Genomic DNA, 20,122 nt, shown 5'->3' with positions numbered 1-20,122 from the left:
TCCTTATCACTTATAGTGACCATCTTGCAATCTTCCCATCTTACTTTCTTTGTTTCTCCTCTCGGATTTTTTTCTGTGTCACTTGGGAATCCATCTGTAGGTTTGGGAATCTGCTCAGAGAGATACCCTACTTGAGATTCCAACCTCTTGATGGTGTCTCCCTGGTTTTTAAAATTTGCTCGCACTTCCTCCTTGAACGCCTTGTTGTCTTGAATCTCTTTGCCTATGCCTTCAAGTAGATTCTCAATCCTTGAGAGTCTGTTATCAAATGATGGGTGATTGGGATTAGAAGTGGAAGGATGAGGAATGTTATTTTGGTTTTGATATGGATGTGGAGAGGTATTGTTATGGTGGTGTTGATATGTTCTCTGTGTGAATTGTTGGTGAGCTGCATTGTTGTTGGGGTTGTGACGTCTCTGATCTTCGCCTTGATCTTGTTGATTCCCCCACCCAAAGTTTGGGTGATTCCTCCATCCAGGGTTGTAGGTCTTGGAGTATGGATCACGGTTTTGCCTAGGTGAATTCCCAATGTAGTTGGCTTGCTCCTGACTACCCTCTGCTTCTTCTTTCACTCCTTCTTGGGTTGCTGATGAAGTGGTGATTGCTGCTACTTGGTTCCTCTCCATCTTCTTGGTGAGGTCAGCCAGCTGCTTAGTAATGAGCTTATTTTGGGCCAGCAGAGCATCTACATTGTTTAGCTCTATCACTCCTCTAGTGTTCCCTCTTTCAGAAGCATAGAAATAGTCATTTTCTGCTACAGTTTCAATGACGTCTATGGCCTTCTCAATGGTCTTCTTCTTGTTCAGAGATCCTCCGGATGAGTGGTCTACTACTTTCTTTGATTCATAAGAAAGGCCTTCATAGAAAATGTGTAGCTGCACCCATTCATTGAACATATCTGGTGGACACCTCCTTGTCAGGTCCTTAAACCTCTCCCATGCTTCATATAGAGTCTCACCATCTTGTTGCCTGAAAGTTTGGACCTCAGCTCTCAGCCTGTTGATTCTTTAAGGAGGATAGAATCTGGCTAAAAATTTGTTCACCACATCTTCCCAAGTTGTCAAACTCTCCTTCGGAAAAGACTCCAGCCACTTGGCTGCCTTATCCTTGAGTGAGAATGGAAATAAGAGCAGTCTATAGGCGTCAGGATGAACACCATTAGACTTCACCGTGTCACATATCCTCAGGAAGGTGGTTAGATGTTGATTGGGGTCTTCTTGGACTCCTCCTCCAAATGAACAGTTGTTCTGAACAAGGGTGATGAGCTGCGGTTTTAGTTCAAAATTATTGGCATGGATGGTCGAATTTTGAATGCTACTTCCACAGTTTCCTGGGTTTGGATTGATGTAAGAGCCTAAAACTCTTCTCTCCTCCCCAGCATGATTTGCTCGACCTTCTCTGCCATGGTTGTGAGCCTCTTCTTCATAATGGTTTTCCATGTTTTCTTCCATGTTTGGTTCAAAGTATTCCTCCTCTTCCTCGGCACCCACTACTCGTTTTTCTCTTGCTTCCCTTCTTAATCTAAGGAAGGTCCTCTCAGGTTCTGAATCGAAGGAAGTTGAAGCCCCGCTTCTTCTCCCTGTCATACAACCAACAAAGCACAAGCAAGGAAAATAAATGCAGGAAGTATTTCTGTCAGAATTACTGTTAGTGTGAGTGATGCAATATGTCAAACAGTTAGTGGGTCAGTGAACTGAATTGTAAATAACTAACAAAACGAAAAAGTAGGGGGAGGGGAAGAAATTAACTAAAACTGAAAGTAAATTACTCAAATAGAAAATTAAATCAAAAAAACTAAAAATGCTCAATCTAGTTATCCTCCAATTTAATCATTGTTGATTCAAAATCAATCCCCGGCAACGGCGCCATAAACTTGATACGCGTGTAGAACCTATGCACAATTACTCAAGAGGGGGGGTGAATTGAGTATTGCAACAACAATGAATCTTTTTGCGAAAGTTAAAGACAATATACAAAAGTGTTATTGTACTAGTATTTTTCCAAGAGCTTAACTCAATTGCTAAGCATTTATAAGGAGCTTTTACTTTCCAATAGACACCGACTCAAATAAATTGATCAAGCTTTTCACCAATCGGACTTAAGCTATTTCTTAAGTACTTACGAAGCTACTTTTCGATCACAATTTATTTGCTCAAAGGTAAAAGACAATAATATAGAAGAGATGAGTTTGGAGAGATGCAAACGCTATTTAGAGTGGTTCGGCACAATCCTTGTCCTACGTCCACTTTCTTTCTCAAGCTATTGAGAAGTTCCACTATTGCCAAGCTTCAAGGTGCTCGCGCAAAACCTTTTACAATCCGAGTCCTTAGTTTCTAACACCTCACGGTATATGATCACCACTCGTATACTAACCCACTCCACTTAGAGATTCCTTCTCTAAGATTTGCCTTGAGTACTTAGTATACTCCTTTGGTATCCTCACCGACTATAGTGTTTATAACTCTTGACTCAACCTTGGAGATCACACTCCAATTTACAAAGTGTTACAAGAAAACAATTCTCAAAGAATTGTTGAGATGAAATGAGTACTCTCTAGAAGAGTGTATGATTACAAGTTTAGCACTATTGAACCAATTGATATTGCTCTCTCAAATTGTGTATTATAACACCTTAAAAATGTGTAGAATGAAAGAATATGAACAAGATAGTTTGCAAATACTCACATGTATGAAATAAGGCTTTAATCCATCTATTTATAGACTTCCCAAACCTTAGAAACGTTGGGGAGTTAATGGGATGGAGCCGTTTTGTTAAAACTAGCCGTTTTTTATGTTTTTGAATCATTTGCATCGATGCATAACACTTTGCATCGATGCAAATGTGTCTTTGAAGCTGAAATTTGATTTTTCAGCTAGGTTGCATCGATGCAAACATCTTTGCATCGATGCAACAAGTCGTTGCATGCTTTGCATCGATGCAAGATGAGTGTGCATCGATGCAAACCTTAAAGAATGGCTTAAAATCACTTCAAAATACTTAGGATTGATCTCAAACTTGTTGGAGTCAATTCCTATGCTTTTGTACCTTTGAAAACAAGTTTTTAAACCATTTGGCTAGCATCGAATTGCAAGATGTGCATCAAAACATTTTGTGAGTGTGTGTTGAGAGATTTAGCAATTGGTTCTTAACAAGAAGTTACCTAAGTCCTAAGACACTATACTTGTCTTCAAATGTTGTGGACTTGAGTTTCTTGTTGTTGTTGTGTTGCTTTCAACTCTTCATTCCTCAACGTTGAATGTTGGTTGATCTTTCAACATGCTTGTTCATTCAAGTTGTTTGTTGGTTTGTCTTTCATGTCTTTTGTTGGTTTGTCATTCATCAAAACCTACGAATACAAACTTCGCATACAAGCAACATGATATACAATTTCCCCCTTTTTGATAATGACAAACCAATTTTGAGGATATGCATTTATAAATGATTTTGAAAGCAACAATAATGCACTTTGTTTTATAGAAAACTTTGGAGAAGACTTCTTTCAAAAAATTTGCAGGAGTTCCCCCTAAATATGTGCATTTGTTCCCTTAAAGGGCGTTTATCAAAGAAAACGATTTTGATATCAAAGTTTTTGCTTAGCGGAAGTCTTTTTGAAAACATTGTTTCGCAAACTTATTTCTTCTTTTCAAATCCTCAAACTTCTTCTTTTTCAAGAGTTCAAAATTTCAAATATCCTCAAACTTCTCTCTTCCCCCTTTTGACATTATCAAAAAGAAAGGAGCTTGAAATGTGTCATAGAAGCATGCATAAAACAATGTATTTTTTTTTAAGTTCAATTTCTCTATTAATTTCAAGGATGAGATATTCCCCCTTTCAAAAAGAATTTGATTTCCTCTTTTTATATATATAACAAGCATGCATAATTCCCCCTAAATAAGTGAAATATATTAAAGCATGCACATTAACTTAAAATAGGGGTACCAAGCCTATTTTGAGTTATTCACCAAATAAGCATACAAGCATTAATCATTAAACAAAATTATGAAGGAAATATCAAAGTATTTAAACCATAATAGAAATCCTTAGCTTACTAGGAGTTAGTTTAACAATTCATATAATCAAATAAACATAAAGCAATAAAAAGTGACTTGATGAAGAGGAGACAATCAATCTTGGTCTTCATCATCATCAGTGTCCTCTTCATATGGTAGGTGGATCCCGAAATGCTCATATAAGTCATCAATACGACGATCCAAGCGACCCGTGCGATGATCTACACGAGACACACGACGATTAGGTGCTTCAAGTTGCCTACCATGCTCTACGTCAATCCTTTGGATGTTTTGGTTGATGGATTGTAATTCTCTCATTACATCAACCAAGGAGGGTGGTTCTTGAGCTTGAGGTGCTTGTTGAGGAGCTTGCTCTTGAGGACCTTGTTCATCAACATTTCTTCTTCCCATTTTGTTGAGAATATGAGTGTTGATACAAGATTGAGGTGGTACTTCCTTGGCAATCTCATTTGATACATCAATACCAACATAATCAAAGACTTTAGACCATAGGCAAAGGAATCCTAATCCACCATTCCTATCCTTCATCTTGAGCCTAATCATATGTTGTACTATAAAGTATGGCCAATTAATCTTAATTCCATTCATCATAGCCCACATGACAATCAAATCTTCATCATTTACATTCGCATGCCCGGATATTCTAGGTTGCAATACATAGGTGACTAGATATAACAAAGTTCTATGTTCCGCACTCATTGAATTGCAACTAATTTTGGAATGAGCTCCTTGTACAAGATTGAACAAATGCATGGCATTGTCCTTTGAATAACCCCATTCATCAATTGGGGTTTTACCACTTTGAAACAAGTCACCTTGATTAGGCAACTCCCAAATGGTGGCTAACTCATCACCATCTAGCCTATAATCCTTTCTTCCTATCTTGAAGAATAATGTGAAATTTGATTCATCTTCCTCATCAATCTCAATCATGAGTGTACTATAGGCTATGGCAACTAAATCCGGATAAAATTTACTCTTAATTTGAACAAAATCCATGAGGCCTTGATGAACTAGAATAGCCTTAAGAGTATCAAAGTTATGAATGACAAGAAGGGTCAGATCCAAATACCTCGGAGGAATTTCCTTTCTTCCGGCGAGCCTTGCCTCATAGAATTGAAGATCTTCATTAGAAGCAAAGTACCTTGCCAAAGGATGATTATTTGGAGGTGGAACCACACTTGAAGAGCCTTTTGACTTCTTGACGGTTCTCTTGATTCTAGGCATTGTGGATGATTTTGTTTTATGGGTTTTGTAGAGGAGAATGTGGGGACTTCAAATATGTAATTTGTTTGTAGTGGGTATCTAAGTTTTGTGAGTTGTATGAAGCTATATGTGAGCTTGTTTTGGAGGTTATGGAGGTGTGAAGGTGGGGATATGAGTTGTGAGGTTGAAGATGATGAGAAAGTGGGGTTTTGTTGCTCAAAAATGCCAAATTCACGTGTTTTTGTGCAATTTGGTCGGTTTGCATCGATGCAATAGGCTTTGCATCGATGCACATAGCACGTTGTGTGCTTTGCATCGATGCAAAGCTTGGTTGCATCGATGCAACATGCATCATTTTGCCCAAAATCACCAAATTTTCATCCTTTGGTGGTTCTTTCTTCAATCCTTTGAGTTCCATCATGTATATACTCATTTAAACCATTATAAACTTCAGTTTGTTGATCTTTCATTGTTTATAATCTTCAAATTCTTCAATCTACCTCAAGATTAATTACTCATTCATCAACTCATAAACCTACAAAACAATGGCTAATTGGATATCTCCAATGCTTAAGTTAGTAAGAGATACAAAAATAGCAATATAAATACAATGAATTCAAACAAATCATATTAGATTAGAATCCAAGATACCAAGTTTCATCATTTTTACTAACAAGGCATTTCACATCATTTGAGGAAACTTCATCTAGATTAATCATGTATATATTGTCAACACGGTGCCCAATTAGCACAATTTCATTAGTGTCTTGCCTTTTTATCAAATAACATTTTGAATCAAAGGTGACTAAGTTTCCTTTGTCACAAAGTTGGCTAACACTAATGAGATTATGTTTGATCACCACTCGTATACTAACCCACTCCACTTAGAGATTCCTTCTCTAAGATTTGCCTTGAGTACTTAGTATACTCCTTTGGTATCCTCACCGACTATAGTGTTTATAACTCTTGACTCAACCTTGGAGATCACACTCCAATTTACAAAGTGTTACAAGAAAACAATTCTCAAAGAATTGTTGAGATGAAATGAGTACTCTCTAGAAGAGTGTATGATTACAAGTTTAGCACTATTGAACCAATTGATATTGCTCTCTCAAATTGTGTATTATAACACCTTAAAAATGTGTAGAATGAAAGAATATGAACAAGATAGTTTGCAAATACTCACATGTATGAAATAAGGCTTTAATCCATCTATTTATAGACTTCCCAAACCTTAGAAACGTTGGGGAGTTAATGGGATGGAGCCGTTTTGTTAAAACTAGTCGTTTTTTATGTTTTTGAATCATTTGCATCGATGCATAACACTTTGCATCGATGCAAATGTGTCTTTGAAGCTGAAATTTGATTTTTCAGCTAGGTTGCATCGATGCAAACATCTTTGCATCGATGCAACAAGTCGTTGCATGCTTTGCATCGATGCAAGATGAGTGTGCATCGATGCAAACCTTAAAGAATGGCTTAAAATCACTTCAAAATACTTAGGATTGATCTCAAACTTGTTGGAGTCAATTCCTATGCTTTTGTACCTTTGAAAACAAGTTTTTAAACCATTTGGCTAGCATCGAATTGCAAGATGTGCATCAAAACATTTTGTGAGTGTGTGTTGAGAGATTTAGCAATTGGTTCTTAACAAGAAGTTACCTAAGTCCTAAGACACTATACTTGTCTTCAAATGTTGTGGACTTGAGTTTCTTGTTGTTGTTGTGTTGCTTTCAACTCTTCATTCCTCAACGTTGAATGTTGGTTGATCTTTCAACATGCTTGTTCATTCAAGTTGTTTGTTGGTTTGTCTTTCATGTCTTTTGTTGGTTTGTCATTCATCAAAACCTATGAATACAAACTTCGCATACAAGCAACATGATTTACAACGCGGAAAACTTGTCTCGCAACAAATTTCCTTCGGCAAGTGTACCGAATTCATCGTCAAGTAAAAACTCACAATAGAGTGAGGTCGAATCCCACAGAGATTGATTGATCAAGCAACTTTAATTAAAGGAATGTTCTAGTTGAGCGAATCAGAATTTGAGTTGAGAATTGCAGAAAATTAAATGGCGGGAAAGTAAATGGCAGAAACAGTAAATGCTAGAAATAAAGAGCTGAATGTAAATGGTGGAAAGTAAATTGCAGAATCTTAAATGGGAATGGGGCAATTGCTCATAAAAGTAAATGGCAGAAATTAAAGAGAATGGGTGAGATCAGAAATGGGGAGTTCATTGGGCTCAGGAGATGTTGCATTCTCTGGATCAAGTTCATTTTCATCTCTTCCTTAATCAATGCATTCATTGATCACCTAGGCAATCTTAAGTGATTGAATTACAATTCCTTGTAATTCAATCTCTCAAATCTTGATCAATAGCCAATTCCTTGGTCAATTGCTCATGAGAAGAGATGAAGTATGGTCACTGATTATACCACATGCATTTCCCAAATCAAGTGTTGGAAGGATTATAGTCACATATCCATCCACACCCAATTTGGTCCAGCATGAGAAAGCATTTCTAGCATGATCCCTTCATTCCTCTTTCAATGTTCAGAAGAGATCCAAGTATGAATAGCTTCTTTTCCAAGATAACTACCCAATTGGATGGAGATCAAAAGCTTTCTAGTAAAATCAAGAGAAAACATAGAAGAAGGAGAATGAAAACTAAAATTGATCCATCAAATTACAACAAAGCTCCCTAAACCAATGAAAGGGGTTTAGTTGTTCATAGCTCTAGAAAATGAAAACAAAAATGGAGAATACATGCTGAAAGTAAACTAGAAGTGCAGAGAAAGTAAAATACAGAGAGTAGTTCTATGCCCAAAGGCTCCCTAAAGTTTTCATCTCTGTCAACTAATTCAAAACTACTCCTATATATATTATTCTTCTGATCTTCTAGTTGGCTCTTCAAGTCTTGGGTATGGGCCTTTGGATCCTGAGTTTGAAGCAGTTATCTTCATCATTGGGCTTAGCTTTGCTTGCAGAGAGAAAGTGTAAAGTAGGCAGGGACTTTTAGCTCAGGACGTTAGTGGTGTTAACGTTAAGTGAAAGTGTGGGTTCGAGAACGTTAGTGACAATCACCTTTTTCACTAACGTTGCTCACCCAAGTATGAGCCACGTTAACCTCAATGTTAGTGGCACAAACGTTGCAACTAACGTTGCCTCTTGGTCCTTCGCACACGTTACTGGGACTTACCTTTCCCAATAACGTTGATAAGCCTCCCCCTTCCCTACGTTAGAGTCCACGTAAAACTTAGTTAATGTGGCTCTTAACGTAAGCTTGCCAATCCTTCGAGAACGTTAGTGACACTTACCTTTGTCACTAACATTCCAATGTGCCCCTCTTTCTCACATTAGAGTCCACGTTAACTAAGTTAACGTGGCTTCTAACGTCGTCATGCTAGCCATCTCCAACGTTAGTGACAAAGGTGAGTGTCACTAACATTGGCTCATCACCTCTTTATCCACGTTAGCTTCCACGTTAACTAAGTTAACGTGGGAGTTAACGTTGCTCATGGTGGCTCTTGGTGGTTCACCCCAACGTTAGTGACAAAGGTAAGTGTTACTAACGATGGCGACTAATTGCTCTCTCCACGTTAGCTTCCACGTTAACTAAGTTAACGTGGGAGTTAACGTGGCTTATGGAAGCTTGGCCAACGTTAGTGACAAAGGTGAATGTCACTAACGTTGCCTTCCCTTTTGCTTCTTAACGTTAGAAGCCACGTTAACTAAGTTAACGTGGCAACTAACGTGGCCAATTATGAGCTTGGCCCAACGTTAGTGACAAAGGGGAGTGTCACTAACGTTGGCCTTATTGTCTTCTTCCACGTTAGAGTTCACCTTAACTAAGTTAACGTGACTCTTAACGTGGGCTATGATGGCTTCGAGGGCGTTATTGGCAATTACTTTTCTCATTAACTTTGCAAGTTAGCTCCCATTCCACGTTAGAGGTCACGTTAGTTAGATTAACGTGGCTGCTAACGTGGTTCTTCCTTGCTTCTTTTGTCCTGAAATCAAGCAATAAAGTGCATCAAAGTTCTGGTCCAAGTCATGAGTCATGCATCATCCAATTTATCATATAATTTATGCAAAATCCTCATGAAATCATGTAAAGTGCACAATGTATGCTTGAATCAAGATGTAAGTGAATATCTACCCAAAACTAACTTATTTTCTAAGAAAATGCATGAAACTACCCTAAAAACAGTAAAGAAAAGGTCAGTGAAACTGGCTAAAAAGAAGCAAACAAGAGAGACATTCATGGCAAGGATTGAGAATCTAGGCTTTCTATCCTAATCATTAATTATTATACAATAATTAACAAGAGCTAATCCTATTTTGTCATCTCCAACATTGGAAGAAGGTACAATGTTATCTTCACATTAAGAGAAAGTCAAATAAGACTAGTTAATCCCAATCCATAAGTCCTAATTAACTTACTAATTGAATTAGCAACAGATTAGAGTCAATAAAAATAATATTAACTAACAACTCTAGATCACCAACATGAGTTGGGTATTAATGACTCAAGATTGCCTAATTTCCCTTTCCAAGCCAAGAATGCTCAAAAAGCTACTCTATCATCCAACCAAATATTTTGTCAAACACTTGGAAGGCATAAAAGGAAAGCATCATAAAAGTGCAAGAATAATAAATCTACAACTACCCAATGCAAGAAATTAACAATAACAACTAAGGAAAGCATATTAAACATGAAATAGCTCAAATTGCATTAAAGGAAATGGAAATTAACAAGAGTTCATCAACATAAAAGAGTAGCTCAAAAGAGAAATTAACAATGTAAACTAAGAGAATAAAGGTGTAGTAACAAGAAATTGCAAAGAAAACAAGATGAAAACAAGAATTAAACCCTAGATCTAAGAGGACATAACCTACTTCTACCCTAATTCTAGAGAGAAGAGGGAGCTTCTCTCTCTAGAAAACTACCTAAAGCATGATCCTAAGCTAATATAATTGCTCCCCCTTGTCCAATCTTGAATTATGCATCAAATAGCCTCAGAAATGAGTTGGATTTGGGCCTCCTTCAGCTTAGAAATTGCCTCCAGCGTATTGCCTTTAATGAGGTCACGTGCCGCTTGTCACGCGTACGCATGGGTCACGCGTACGCATCACTGGAAACTTTCCTTATCACGTGCACACGTCGATCACGTGTACGTGTCACCTTGACGATTTCCTTCCCACGCGCACACGTCGGCCACGTACACGCGTCGTTGGGCAGATTACCAAAATCTCATTTCTTCATGAATTCTCCATTTTTGCATGCTTTTTCTTCATTTCTTCAATTCAATCCTTGCCTTCTAAACCTGAGATCACTTAATAAACATATCAAGGCATCGAATGAAATTAAAGTGAATTAAATTTAGCAATTTTAAAGTCTAAAAAGCATGTTTTCACTCTTAAGGACAAATTAGGAGAAATTCACAAAATCATGCTATTTCATTAAATAAATGTGAGATAAGTTGATAAAATCCCCTAAATTCAACACAAGATAAACAACAAAATTGGGGTTTATCAAAATTTCCCACACTTAAACTAAGCATGTCCTCATGCTAAACCTAGAAAGACAAGAAATGGGGTATGAAGATTTATTCAATGCAAATAAACTATATGCACCTATCTATATGAATGCAACTAAATGTAAGATGCTTCTACCTACTTGGTTAAAAGTAAATCAATCTCCAAGAACACATATAAACATGTAGGGCTAACGTAGTATGATGATTCATGAATTTCACCAAATCAAATATCAAAATGAATTTCAAATAGACTTGCAAGAAGAAAGCTCATGAAAGCCGAGAACAAGGAATTGAGCATCGAACCCTCACCGGAAGTGTATCCACTCTAGTCGCTCAAGTGTATAGGGTTGATTCACTCAATTCTCCTCTAATCATGCTTTCTAAGATTTGTTTTTCATCTAACAATCAACAATTATTCAATGCATGCATACATTTATCATGAGGACTTATTCATAGGTTGTAATGGCGCTAGGGTAAAGGTAGGATTGTATTTGGTCAAGTAGACTAGAATTTGAATCTTTGATTAACTTAAACTCTCACCAAACACATATAACAACCTATACAATTCTAATACACCACCTAGCTACCCATGATTCCCACTTTTTTTTTACATACTCATGCATTCTCTTTAATTCACATTCCATATGCATTGTTATTATTACTTTGCTTTAGGGCATTTTTGTCCCCTTTTTATTGCTTTTCTTTTTCTCTTTTTCTTTTTCTTCTATAAATTTTTTCTTTTTAATTTTATTTTTCTTTATCATTTTTTCACTAAAGTATATACAAACGTATCAATGCATATGATTTTACATATTTAATGCATGAGTATGTACCCAATTCCCAATATCTTCAATAAAATACAAAAACACACTTTTATCCCAACCAATGTCCCTAAATTTCCCTTATTTAAATGATACACACTCTCACTAGCCTAAGCTAATCAAAGATCCAAACAAGGGATATTTATTGTTTTTCACTTAGGGATAGTGATGTGCTAAAATTAAGAACAAAAGGGTATTAATATAGGCTCGAAATTGGCTAACAATGGAAGATAAAATGTAGGCTATTTAGATAAGTGAGCTTTTTGAAATGAAGGCCTCAATCATATAAATGCGTTCATACACAAAATAATGGACATAAAGAATCAAACAAATCAAAGATTACAATTATACAAAGAGAATAATACACAGAAGAATGGAAAATAGTGGTTATATGATGTAACCACACAACTAGGCTCAAAACTCACATGCTTATGTGTTTTTAGTTCAAAAATCATGTTCCAAAATTAATTCCTTCAAGCAAGTTCATCACAAAAAAAAATTATTCAAAATGGTAGGGTGCCCTAAAACAGTTTTCTTGGAAAAGAAATCATCACTTCAACCAAGTAGTTCTAACATAAAAATGGGTAGAATATGTACAAATTCTAACTATCATGCAATCTATCATGCAATGCAATGACTAACTAACAAAGACGATTAAGAATTGGTGTTGAAAAAGGAAGTAGGTACCCATGGAAGTCGGTCCTCCACCTCCCCACACTTAAAGATTGCATCGTCCTCGATGGATACAAAGAAGAAAAAGGTGGATGGGATGCTACAACCGATGAGCTCCTTCAAAAGATTGTGCGGAGGGACTTGCTTGTTGCCTTATTTAGAAGCTTTTCCTTTCCCTTCTTGATGGCCAGCCTAAAAGGAGAGAAAAAGGAAGAAGAATAAGCCCACAAGCAAAGATCTCAAAGCAAATAGAATATAAGCGGGGCTAATGCCAAATAAAAGTGAGGTTCTCAACTACATGGTAGCTAAAACATATAAGTGAGAAAGCAATATAAGCGAATGGCATATCAACTAACACTTGATACAAGAGTAAAGTCAAAACATAAGTAAATGTCATAAAGAGCACATTAGCATCAAGTTCAAACAAGAATTGACACAAACAAGATTAGTGACAAGCATTGGAGGTTTCGGTCCCATCCTAACTCAATGATACTTATGCACAAAAATAGACAATAATGAGTTAGAAGGGAGTAAAGCACGAATCTTGCATGTGGGGAAAAATTTGCAAATAATAAGTAAGAAAAAGTGGGTTATGAAAGATAATGCAAGTTTATATCAATGGACAAAGAATTAAAGAGTCATAAAAGATTAAGCATTGACCTAAAAATTTCATCACCCAACAATACTAAACAAGTCAAGAAGCACCAAAATGATCCAAGAAATTCTCAACAGTTGAGTAGAAAAATTCAACACCAATGTTAAAATAAAAAACTTACAAAAGAAAAGAAGAACAAGATACAAAAACAAAATTAAAATACAATGAATGAAAGTATACAAATGTAATAAACAAAAGAAAATAAAAGATGAGAAAAATAAGAAGCGAAAATTTAAAAAGAGGGAGAAGAAGAAATAGAGAAAAGTAAGTAAGAAATGATGAAAAAGGTGAGAAGAGGAGATAGAAAGGGAAGAAGAGAAATGGGAAAAGGGAAGAGAGAAGAAGAAAGAAAGAAGGAGAGAAGAGATAAGGAACAGGGGAGCTTAGGACGCGCAGGCGTGGAACACGCGCGCATGCGAAAAGCAGAAAGGGGAAGTGACGCGTACGCGTCATTCACGCGTACGCGTGGGACGCAGAAAAGAGAAGGGACACATACACGTGGGGTCTATTTGTGTTCCTTGCACGAAAGCCGCACAACTCCATCACAACTCTCTGGTTTTTGTACCAGAGTGTAGCATCAGCATTGCGACACGTACGCGTTGCTCACGCACACGCGTGGGCTACGAAAAACACCGAGTGACGCGTACGCGTCAGGCACGCATACGTGTGAGAGGCCCCCTTTTTTTTAACACATAAAAACAGAAACAGGGCACCCGCATCCACTATATATATACTTAAAACCAATCAAAATGCAAAATTAACAAAATCTCTAACTCTTTTTTAAAAAAAATTCAAATACTATACTAAGAAATTCAAATAAAAATACAATTCAAACAATTAACCTACAACTTAAGGCATAATCAAACAAACTAACAACCAAAACACTAAAACAAGAATATGCAAAGACAAAAACTACCTAACAATGGCAACTCAATTCACCCATTGATTATATATACAAGAGAATAGAAAGAGTTTACCATGGTGGGGTGTCTCCCACCTAACACTTTTATTTATTGTCCTCAAGTTGGACTTATGGAGAGCTCTAATCAAGGAGGCTTGTGCTTGAATTCATCTTTAAACATCCACCAATACTTGAATCTCCAATAGGCTCCATCATTCCATATCATTTACATCAATCTTTGATGGATTTTTTCACAAACCATGAGCTCCCAAAATTGATCCTCTTTTTGTGATCCGGGATCCCACACTTTGTTTTCACATCCACCTTCAAGTTGATCATCATAGTTCCAATTGGGTGAGAAGCTAGCCGAATTCTCATTTAGGCACCAAATTCTCCTCCTAGATCCATACAATTTAGCATTCCTCCAACCATGATACCTATGCCTTGAGGGTTCAACCTTAATGAGCCTAACATCATTTTGCAACCACTACACAATTCTCTCTTACTCTTCGATCCACAAAGAACTTTAAGTTGCCCATCCGTTTCAAGCAAACCATATTCAAGCGGGAATGTAAAGCTTAGGGGTGAGAGATTTACCCACTTGAATGAAAGAATGGATGGTGGCTTAGCGAGAGAGGCGTCCAACGGCCTTGTAGTTTCCACTTTCTTGTGCTCTTCTTAGATGACATCCACCTCTTGGCAAGCTTTCTTAATTTCAATTCCTTGTTCACCAACTCTTTCTACACATTTCTCATTGCTCATGTCATGTGTTGGAGGTTGTGCTCTAGACTCCTCAACATCAATTTCACAACACAATGAGGAAGGTTCAACAATCCCAATTAGCACATTGGTTGGTGTGGAATTATCTTCAACGGTATGACTTGTTGCTTGCTCAACCTCTTCTAATCTTCCATCTTCCACAATATGCCTAGGAGGTTACACATTATCCTCCTCAATATCGAATTCATGCTCAATGGAAGAATGTTCAACAACTTCTACAAAATCATCAACAACATTACTTGGTGTGGAAGTGTTCTCAAGCTTGGAATCCACCTTTTATTTAACTTCACCTAGGTCTTCAACCACTTCTTCTTCATCAACAATTTCCATCATTTCCACTTGTTGAACAACACACTCCATTTCCTTGTTCTCATGTTGAGATTCTAAAATCTGCTTCATGCTCCTCTCTTCGGTTGATTTTTCACATTCATCTATGGTGATGCTTTATTTATGGTATGAATCCCATGAGTCCAAGTTGGCTTTAATTTTGGCAAAGTTAGCCTCGATATCTTCGTACGTCTTTTGGGCTTCCTCTTGCTCCTTTTGACGGATGATTGCTTGAAGCCGATCCATTGCTTCCTTGAGACGATCCCTTGGCTTTTGTTCCACTGGACTAACATAAGTAAGATCATATTACTCTTGGATTGATGAACATGGACACTCTTCAATGGAAGGTTATGGTGGAAAGGAGAATTCATGTTGTGGTTGAAAGTTCTCATACATTGGAGGTGGTTCATCTTGGTAAGAGTATGGAGGAGGTGGTTCTTTGAGGTATTGAGGTTTGAATTCTTGTAGTTCTATGTGTGGTGTGTATGGCTCATATGGTTGTTGGTATGGTGGATAAGAGTTAGGAGCATATGGAGGTGTTTCACTACAAAAAAAGAGTTTAAAATAGCATTGACATTACGGCGGTTTTAAAGAACCGCCGTAATACCTGGTTATTATGGCATTTTTGGTTGCTGCCATAATTAACTTTGTGTTTGGTGGCGGTTCTGGTGATTATGGCGGTTTTGAACCGCCGTTTTCACATGTATATAAAACCAAAGAACTGCAACCCTAGCTCATTAAACGAAACACATTACGACACACTCGATCTCCCTTCTCTCTCCTTCGTCTCCTCCGTGCTCCGACAATGCCGTTCTTCCCTCTCGGGCTTCTCCTCTCTCCGCTGGTTACGATTTCTCTAGGTACCTCTCCCTCTCCACCAGTTACTGATTTGTTTCTCTGCAGCTCCCTCTCAAGTTCTCTAGGTACCTCTCCCTCTCCGCTAGTTATTGATTTCTTTGTTTTTGCTCGGGTTATGGTTTCAAAATTGTTTTGGTTGCTGATTTTTGGGGGTTTTTGTTTCTCTACAGTTCCGTGATTGGGTCTTGTGTTGAAGCATTCGATTGACGTTGGTGAGGGAGTGATTGACGCCGATCGAGTCTTGTGTTCAACCAGTCGACGATCTCAGATCTTGGATCTTGGATCTTCCTTCCTCACATATGCCATCGACACTGCTTGCAAAGCCGGCAAGGTTGTTTTCGTAATCTTACCTCCTCTCTCTCTCTCTCTCTCTCTCTCTCTCTCTCTCTCTCTCTCTCTCTCTCTCTCTCTCTCTCTCTCCGATCTCAGATCTAGTTCCAATGTCTAGTGTTCTGAATTGGTTATGTTGATTAAAGACCACTTCTTATCTGAACTGGTTTTGTTATGTTGATTCAAGTATTTAGTGTTCTGACTTGTTTAAATTTGCATCTGTATCCGTTTCTGATTTAGACAAGTTTGGGTTTGTTAAATTATCTTATAAAACAGAGGCTTAATTTTTGTTAAATTATCTGATTTAGACAAGATTTATACATGTAAGACATAGCTGTTGTCCCTCTTCTAGTCATTCATCTATAATTAATATTGACACTGATTCTGGGAGATGTAGCTGGAGGAGGGTGCCTAAATTGCCATCTCCGGGGAACAAGTTTCATAAAGTTATTAGTTTTTATTCTACTCTTTCCCTGCATAGTATTCTTGGTGATGAAGATGAACATCTTCAAATTCAATAGCTGACACTGTGATTGGCACTATCATAATTTGGAGCAATTTCTTGTTGAATATTTAGTCTTTGTTGTTGTGTTCTATTTTAATAGTAAGGAATTGGCATAGTTCACTTGTTAAGGAGACAAGAAATGAAAACTTCTCAAATTTTTCAAGTTTTCCTTGGTTGTCTGCTTAAGAAGTGTTCTTTGCAAGATCTCACATAAGTCTAGGATGTGGATTTGTTCTGTAAATAATCTATGTTTTCTTGATCACCATTTTTTTAGTGTTGTTTCTGTTTTACAATTATTTGTGATCATGAATGACGGTCACAACTATTTAGGACATCTTCTGTTTTACATTGCCTGAAATTTGGTTTCTTTGAGAATTCAACTTGCTCAAGATTCTTGGAAAAGTTGTAGTAACTAAAGTGGAATGCTTATCCACATAACAAGACTAAAATGACACTCTTATAGGTTTTTATCTTTTTTTTTTTGGAAATTACTCTTTTTGACCATTACTACTGCTGCTGATGTATGCATTAAGAATAAAAAATTGTCATGTTTCTAGAAAGCCTTTTTGTTCGACTCAGTTGCTATTTTGATGAATTCAAGTTTCATTCAACTCCTGATAATTAATTTTTTAATAAGGGCCAGTCTTTGATAGTTCATGGGTATGGCATATTTACTATATATTTGGTGAGTTGTCTTTATCTTATGAGAGAATCTATTTATTATTGTGGGATAAATTTTAGATCTTTTATTATTGTGGTATATATATTATATATTTATGTTGATGATTATTGTCTTCACATGTTTTAGACTTGATTATTATGAATGGTAATTAGTGTTTTTGTACTCCATAAAACAATGATAAAGCATAAAAAATAATCCTATCTTTATTTAAACTAGAAAGCTAGATATAGCCCCAAAAACTATGCATACATAAAATCATTAGGAATTGCTGAGTGAACAATGTGCCAAAACTAGTCATTTCTTTAAGGCCATTTTCAAAAAATATGGAAATGACCTTTTCAGCCAATGCGCTTCAACAACTGGAGGTAATTATATATGTGGAGCATAATTTTTATTGGCATGCTGGATGATTTCTTTTTTCTTTTTCTGTTTGTTTTGAACTGTGATAACAAACTATGTTTATGTGTGGTGGTGCATTGAGAACTTGGCTCTATTAATCTAATTTGATCTAACCACGATTTGAACTGTCCATATTTTCTTTGATTCAATTTTTAATTATCATAGATTCATATAAAAGCATGCAAGAAAATATCCTGGCTTCTTGTTATTCAGTGACATCCGTATTTATAGCTCTTTTCTTTTACATGGAGGATCTCGTAATATTCATTTAGAGACTTTTTATGAACTTTATTTTCTGCTTGTGCTATTGTGCAAGCTAAAACTGTTATTGTGTGTGCTTTAATTTTCATCATACCATTTTGGACTCTATTGTGTATCGTTGTTGCTAATGGATATTTCTATGTGATTTCAGATTTTAAAAAATAATAGTGATGGATCTGAGAATGGGTCCTTGCTACAAATTTTAAATTGCACCCTTACTATATTTGGTTCCAGGCTTCTTAGGCATTGGGTATGAGGTGCTTCTAGTTTTGATATACTACCATTGAATGTTGAATTCTTGATTCTTTCAACTAAAAAAATTCCTTTATCTAATTGTTCTTATTCATGAAATAGGTATCTCACCCATTATGCGATCAAACCATGATTTCTGCTTGTCTTCATGCTGTATCTGAAATTGCAGAGTCCATGAAACAGTATCGAAATATTCATTTTACATGATTTGCTTTCGTTCTAATTTAAATTTGCTTTTTGATTTAAACTTAAATTGATCATGTGGCTGTTTACTTATGATATGATTAAGGTTAGTTCAGGAAATGGATATTAGTAGAAGCTTGTGATATGGACTATAAATTTAGTTATTCTTTATTCTTATGCAGGTTTGCTTACATGATGTGTACATGAAAACATATTTCTAATCCCATTTTTCAGTATTAGGTTTCAGTTTTCTCGACCTGTGGAGGTGATGGTGAGTAACCTTTGATTATAGAATAATGAGAAAGAGTTTTTGTGGGGTAAATATGGTGAGCAACCTTTGATTATAGCTAGACATGCTATAGTTTGTCATACAACTGCAAGCTTCCGTTCCCTTGCTAAACAGTCAGAATTGATGTCTCTGAGTAATTTTTTAGATAATCATAGGTTAGCTTTAATATTTTTTCCTCTCAATTATCTTCTAATGCCTATAGTATTGATGCCAGGTTTTCTAATAAACTTTGTTTTCTTTCACATTTTTTAATACATTAGTTCTTATCTTACAAGCTAGGATTTTGTTTGTGATATTCCTTTGGCATCTCAAATAATGTAAGTGACCAAACTAGTTCAGTGATTACAGATTTGCGATGGTGTTGTTGTGGCATCCCTCCTCAATGCAACTCTTGTTATTCTTAAGTTTCTTTACAGCAACGTTTGGAACGAACCCAGGTAAAATCACTTAATAAGCAATTGTTTATATCCTTGTGGTAATTTTTGAGTGATAGTATTTGATGAATTTGGTAAATATACAACCAGTTTGGTGACATATACCAAGAGGAGCATTTTATGAATATGTTGAAGGATGATATCAGTATTGTGAAGGAGCTCCCATCTCATATGAAATCCTTAAACCTTGAAGCAATTGGCAGCCAGGTATTATAAACATCTTACATTTTGTATGGATTGAAATTATATACAGTAGAATCACTATGGGATGGATCACTGTTAGTATTGTATGATTGAAATTATATACAATAAAGTGTGAATTAATTTATGTTGGAAAATTAATTTGCAGTCAAACACAGCATTGAGTGTGCAATAAGAGAAAAGGCTAAAACAAATGGGTGCAACAGTGAGGAATGCAGGGTCATACATAGAGAGACTGAAGCTGAATCAAGAAAGAGAGAAATTGGCAAGAAAGGTTATGGAAAAAATGTTTGTGGAACAATTATCTAATCTATTATCATTCTACAACTCAATGGGCCAAATTTGAAATTGAGATTCAAATGAGTGTGTACCCATGATTTTGTAATTCTACAAGAATTATCTAATCTTTTGGAAATTAAGATTCACGACCTTGAAATTGTCAATGAAAATGAGTGTGTACCCATGATTTTGTTGACCATGGTTGGTGTAAATGTATAGTTTAAAACCGACAAATAACACTCAATTAAAGTTTAATTTTGGTTGTCACAAGTCCAACCCAATAAAAATAACCGAGAGTATTAGTCCCGGGTCGTTCTCCCTAGGAATTACAATCGAATGCTCAATTATTGGTAATGAGCTTCACGGGTTGGGTTGATAAAAGGGCAAGAAAATAAATGACAACAAAATAAAGCAAACAACTAAAGAAGTAATACTAAAGAGAGACATTCATGGCAAGGATTGAGAATCTAGGATTTCTATCCTAGTCATTAATTATCATACAATAATTAACAAGAGCT

At 36.4% G+C, this 20,122-nt stretch overlaps 1 protein-coding gene and 1 non-coding gene across 2 annotated transcripts; both read left to right on the top strand.

Moving 5' to 3' along the window:
• The first annotated feature begins 891 nt into the window (after window positions 1–891).
• LOC148564607 (small nucleolar RNA R71) lies at window positions 892–998 on the top strand. The gene has a single exon (XR_015884816.1). It is a non-coding gene; the product is annotated as a small nucleolar RNA R71 (small nucleolar RNA).
• A 16,631-nt stretch (window positions 999–17,629) lies between these two features.
• Window positions 17,630–18,608, top strand: LOC107643583 (DNA mismatch repair protein MSH3-like). The gene is made up of 4 exons (XM_088486451.1): window positions 17,630–17,671; window positions 18,118–18,216; window positions 18,321–18,400; window positions 18,584–18,608. The coding sequence occupies exons 1-4, from the start codon at window positions 17,630–17,632 to the stop codon at window positions 18,606–18,608; spliced, it is 246 nt and encodes an 81-aa protein (XP_088342577.1).
• Window positions 18,609–20,122: the final 1,514 nt, after the last annotated feature.

Source organism: Arachis ipaensis, chromosome B5, assembly GCF_059453495.1.
Source record: "Arachis ipaensis isolate K30076 ecotype BB chromosome B5, ASM5945349v1, whole genome shotgun sequence".
NCBI classification, from domain to species: Eukaryota; Viridiplantae; Streptophyta; class Magnoliopsida; order Fabales; family Fabaceae; genus Arachis; species Arachis ipaensis.
This window is presented reverse-complemented; position numbering and strand designations above follow the sequence as displayed.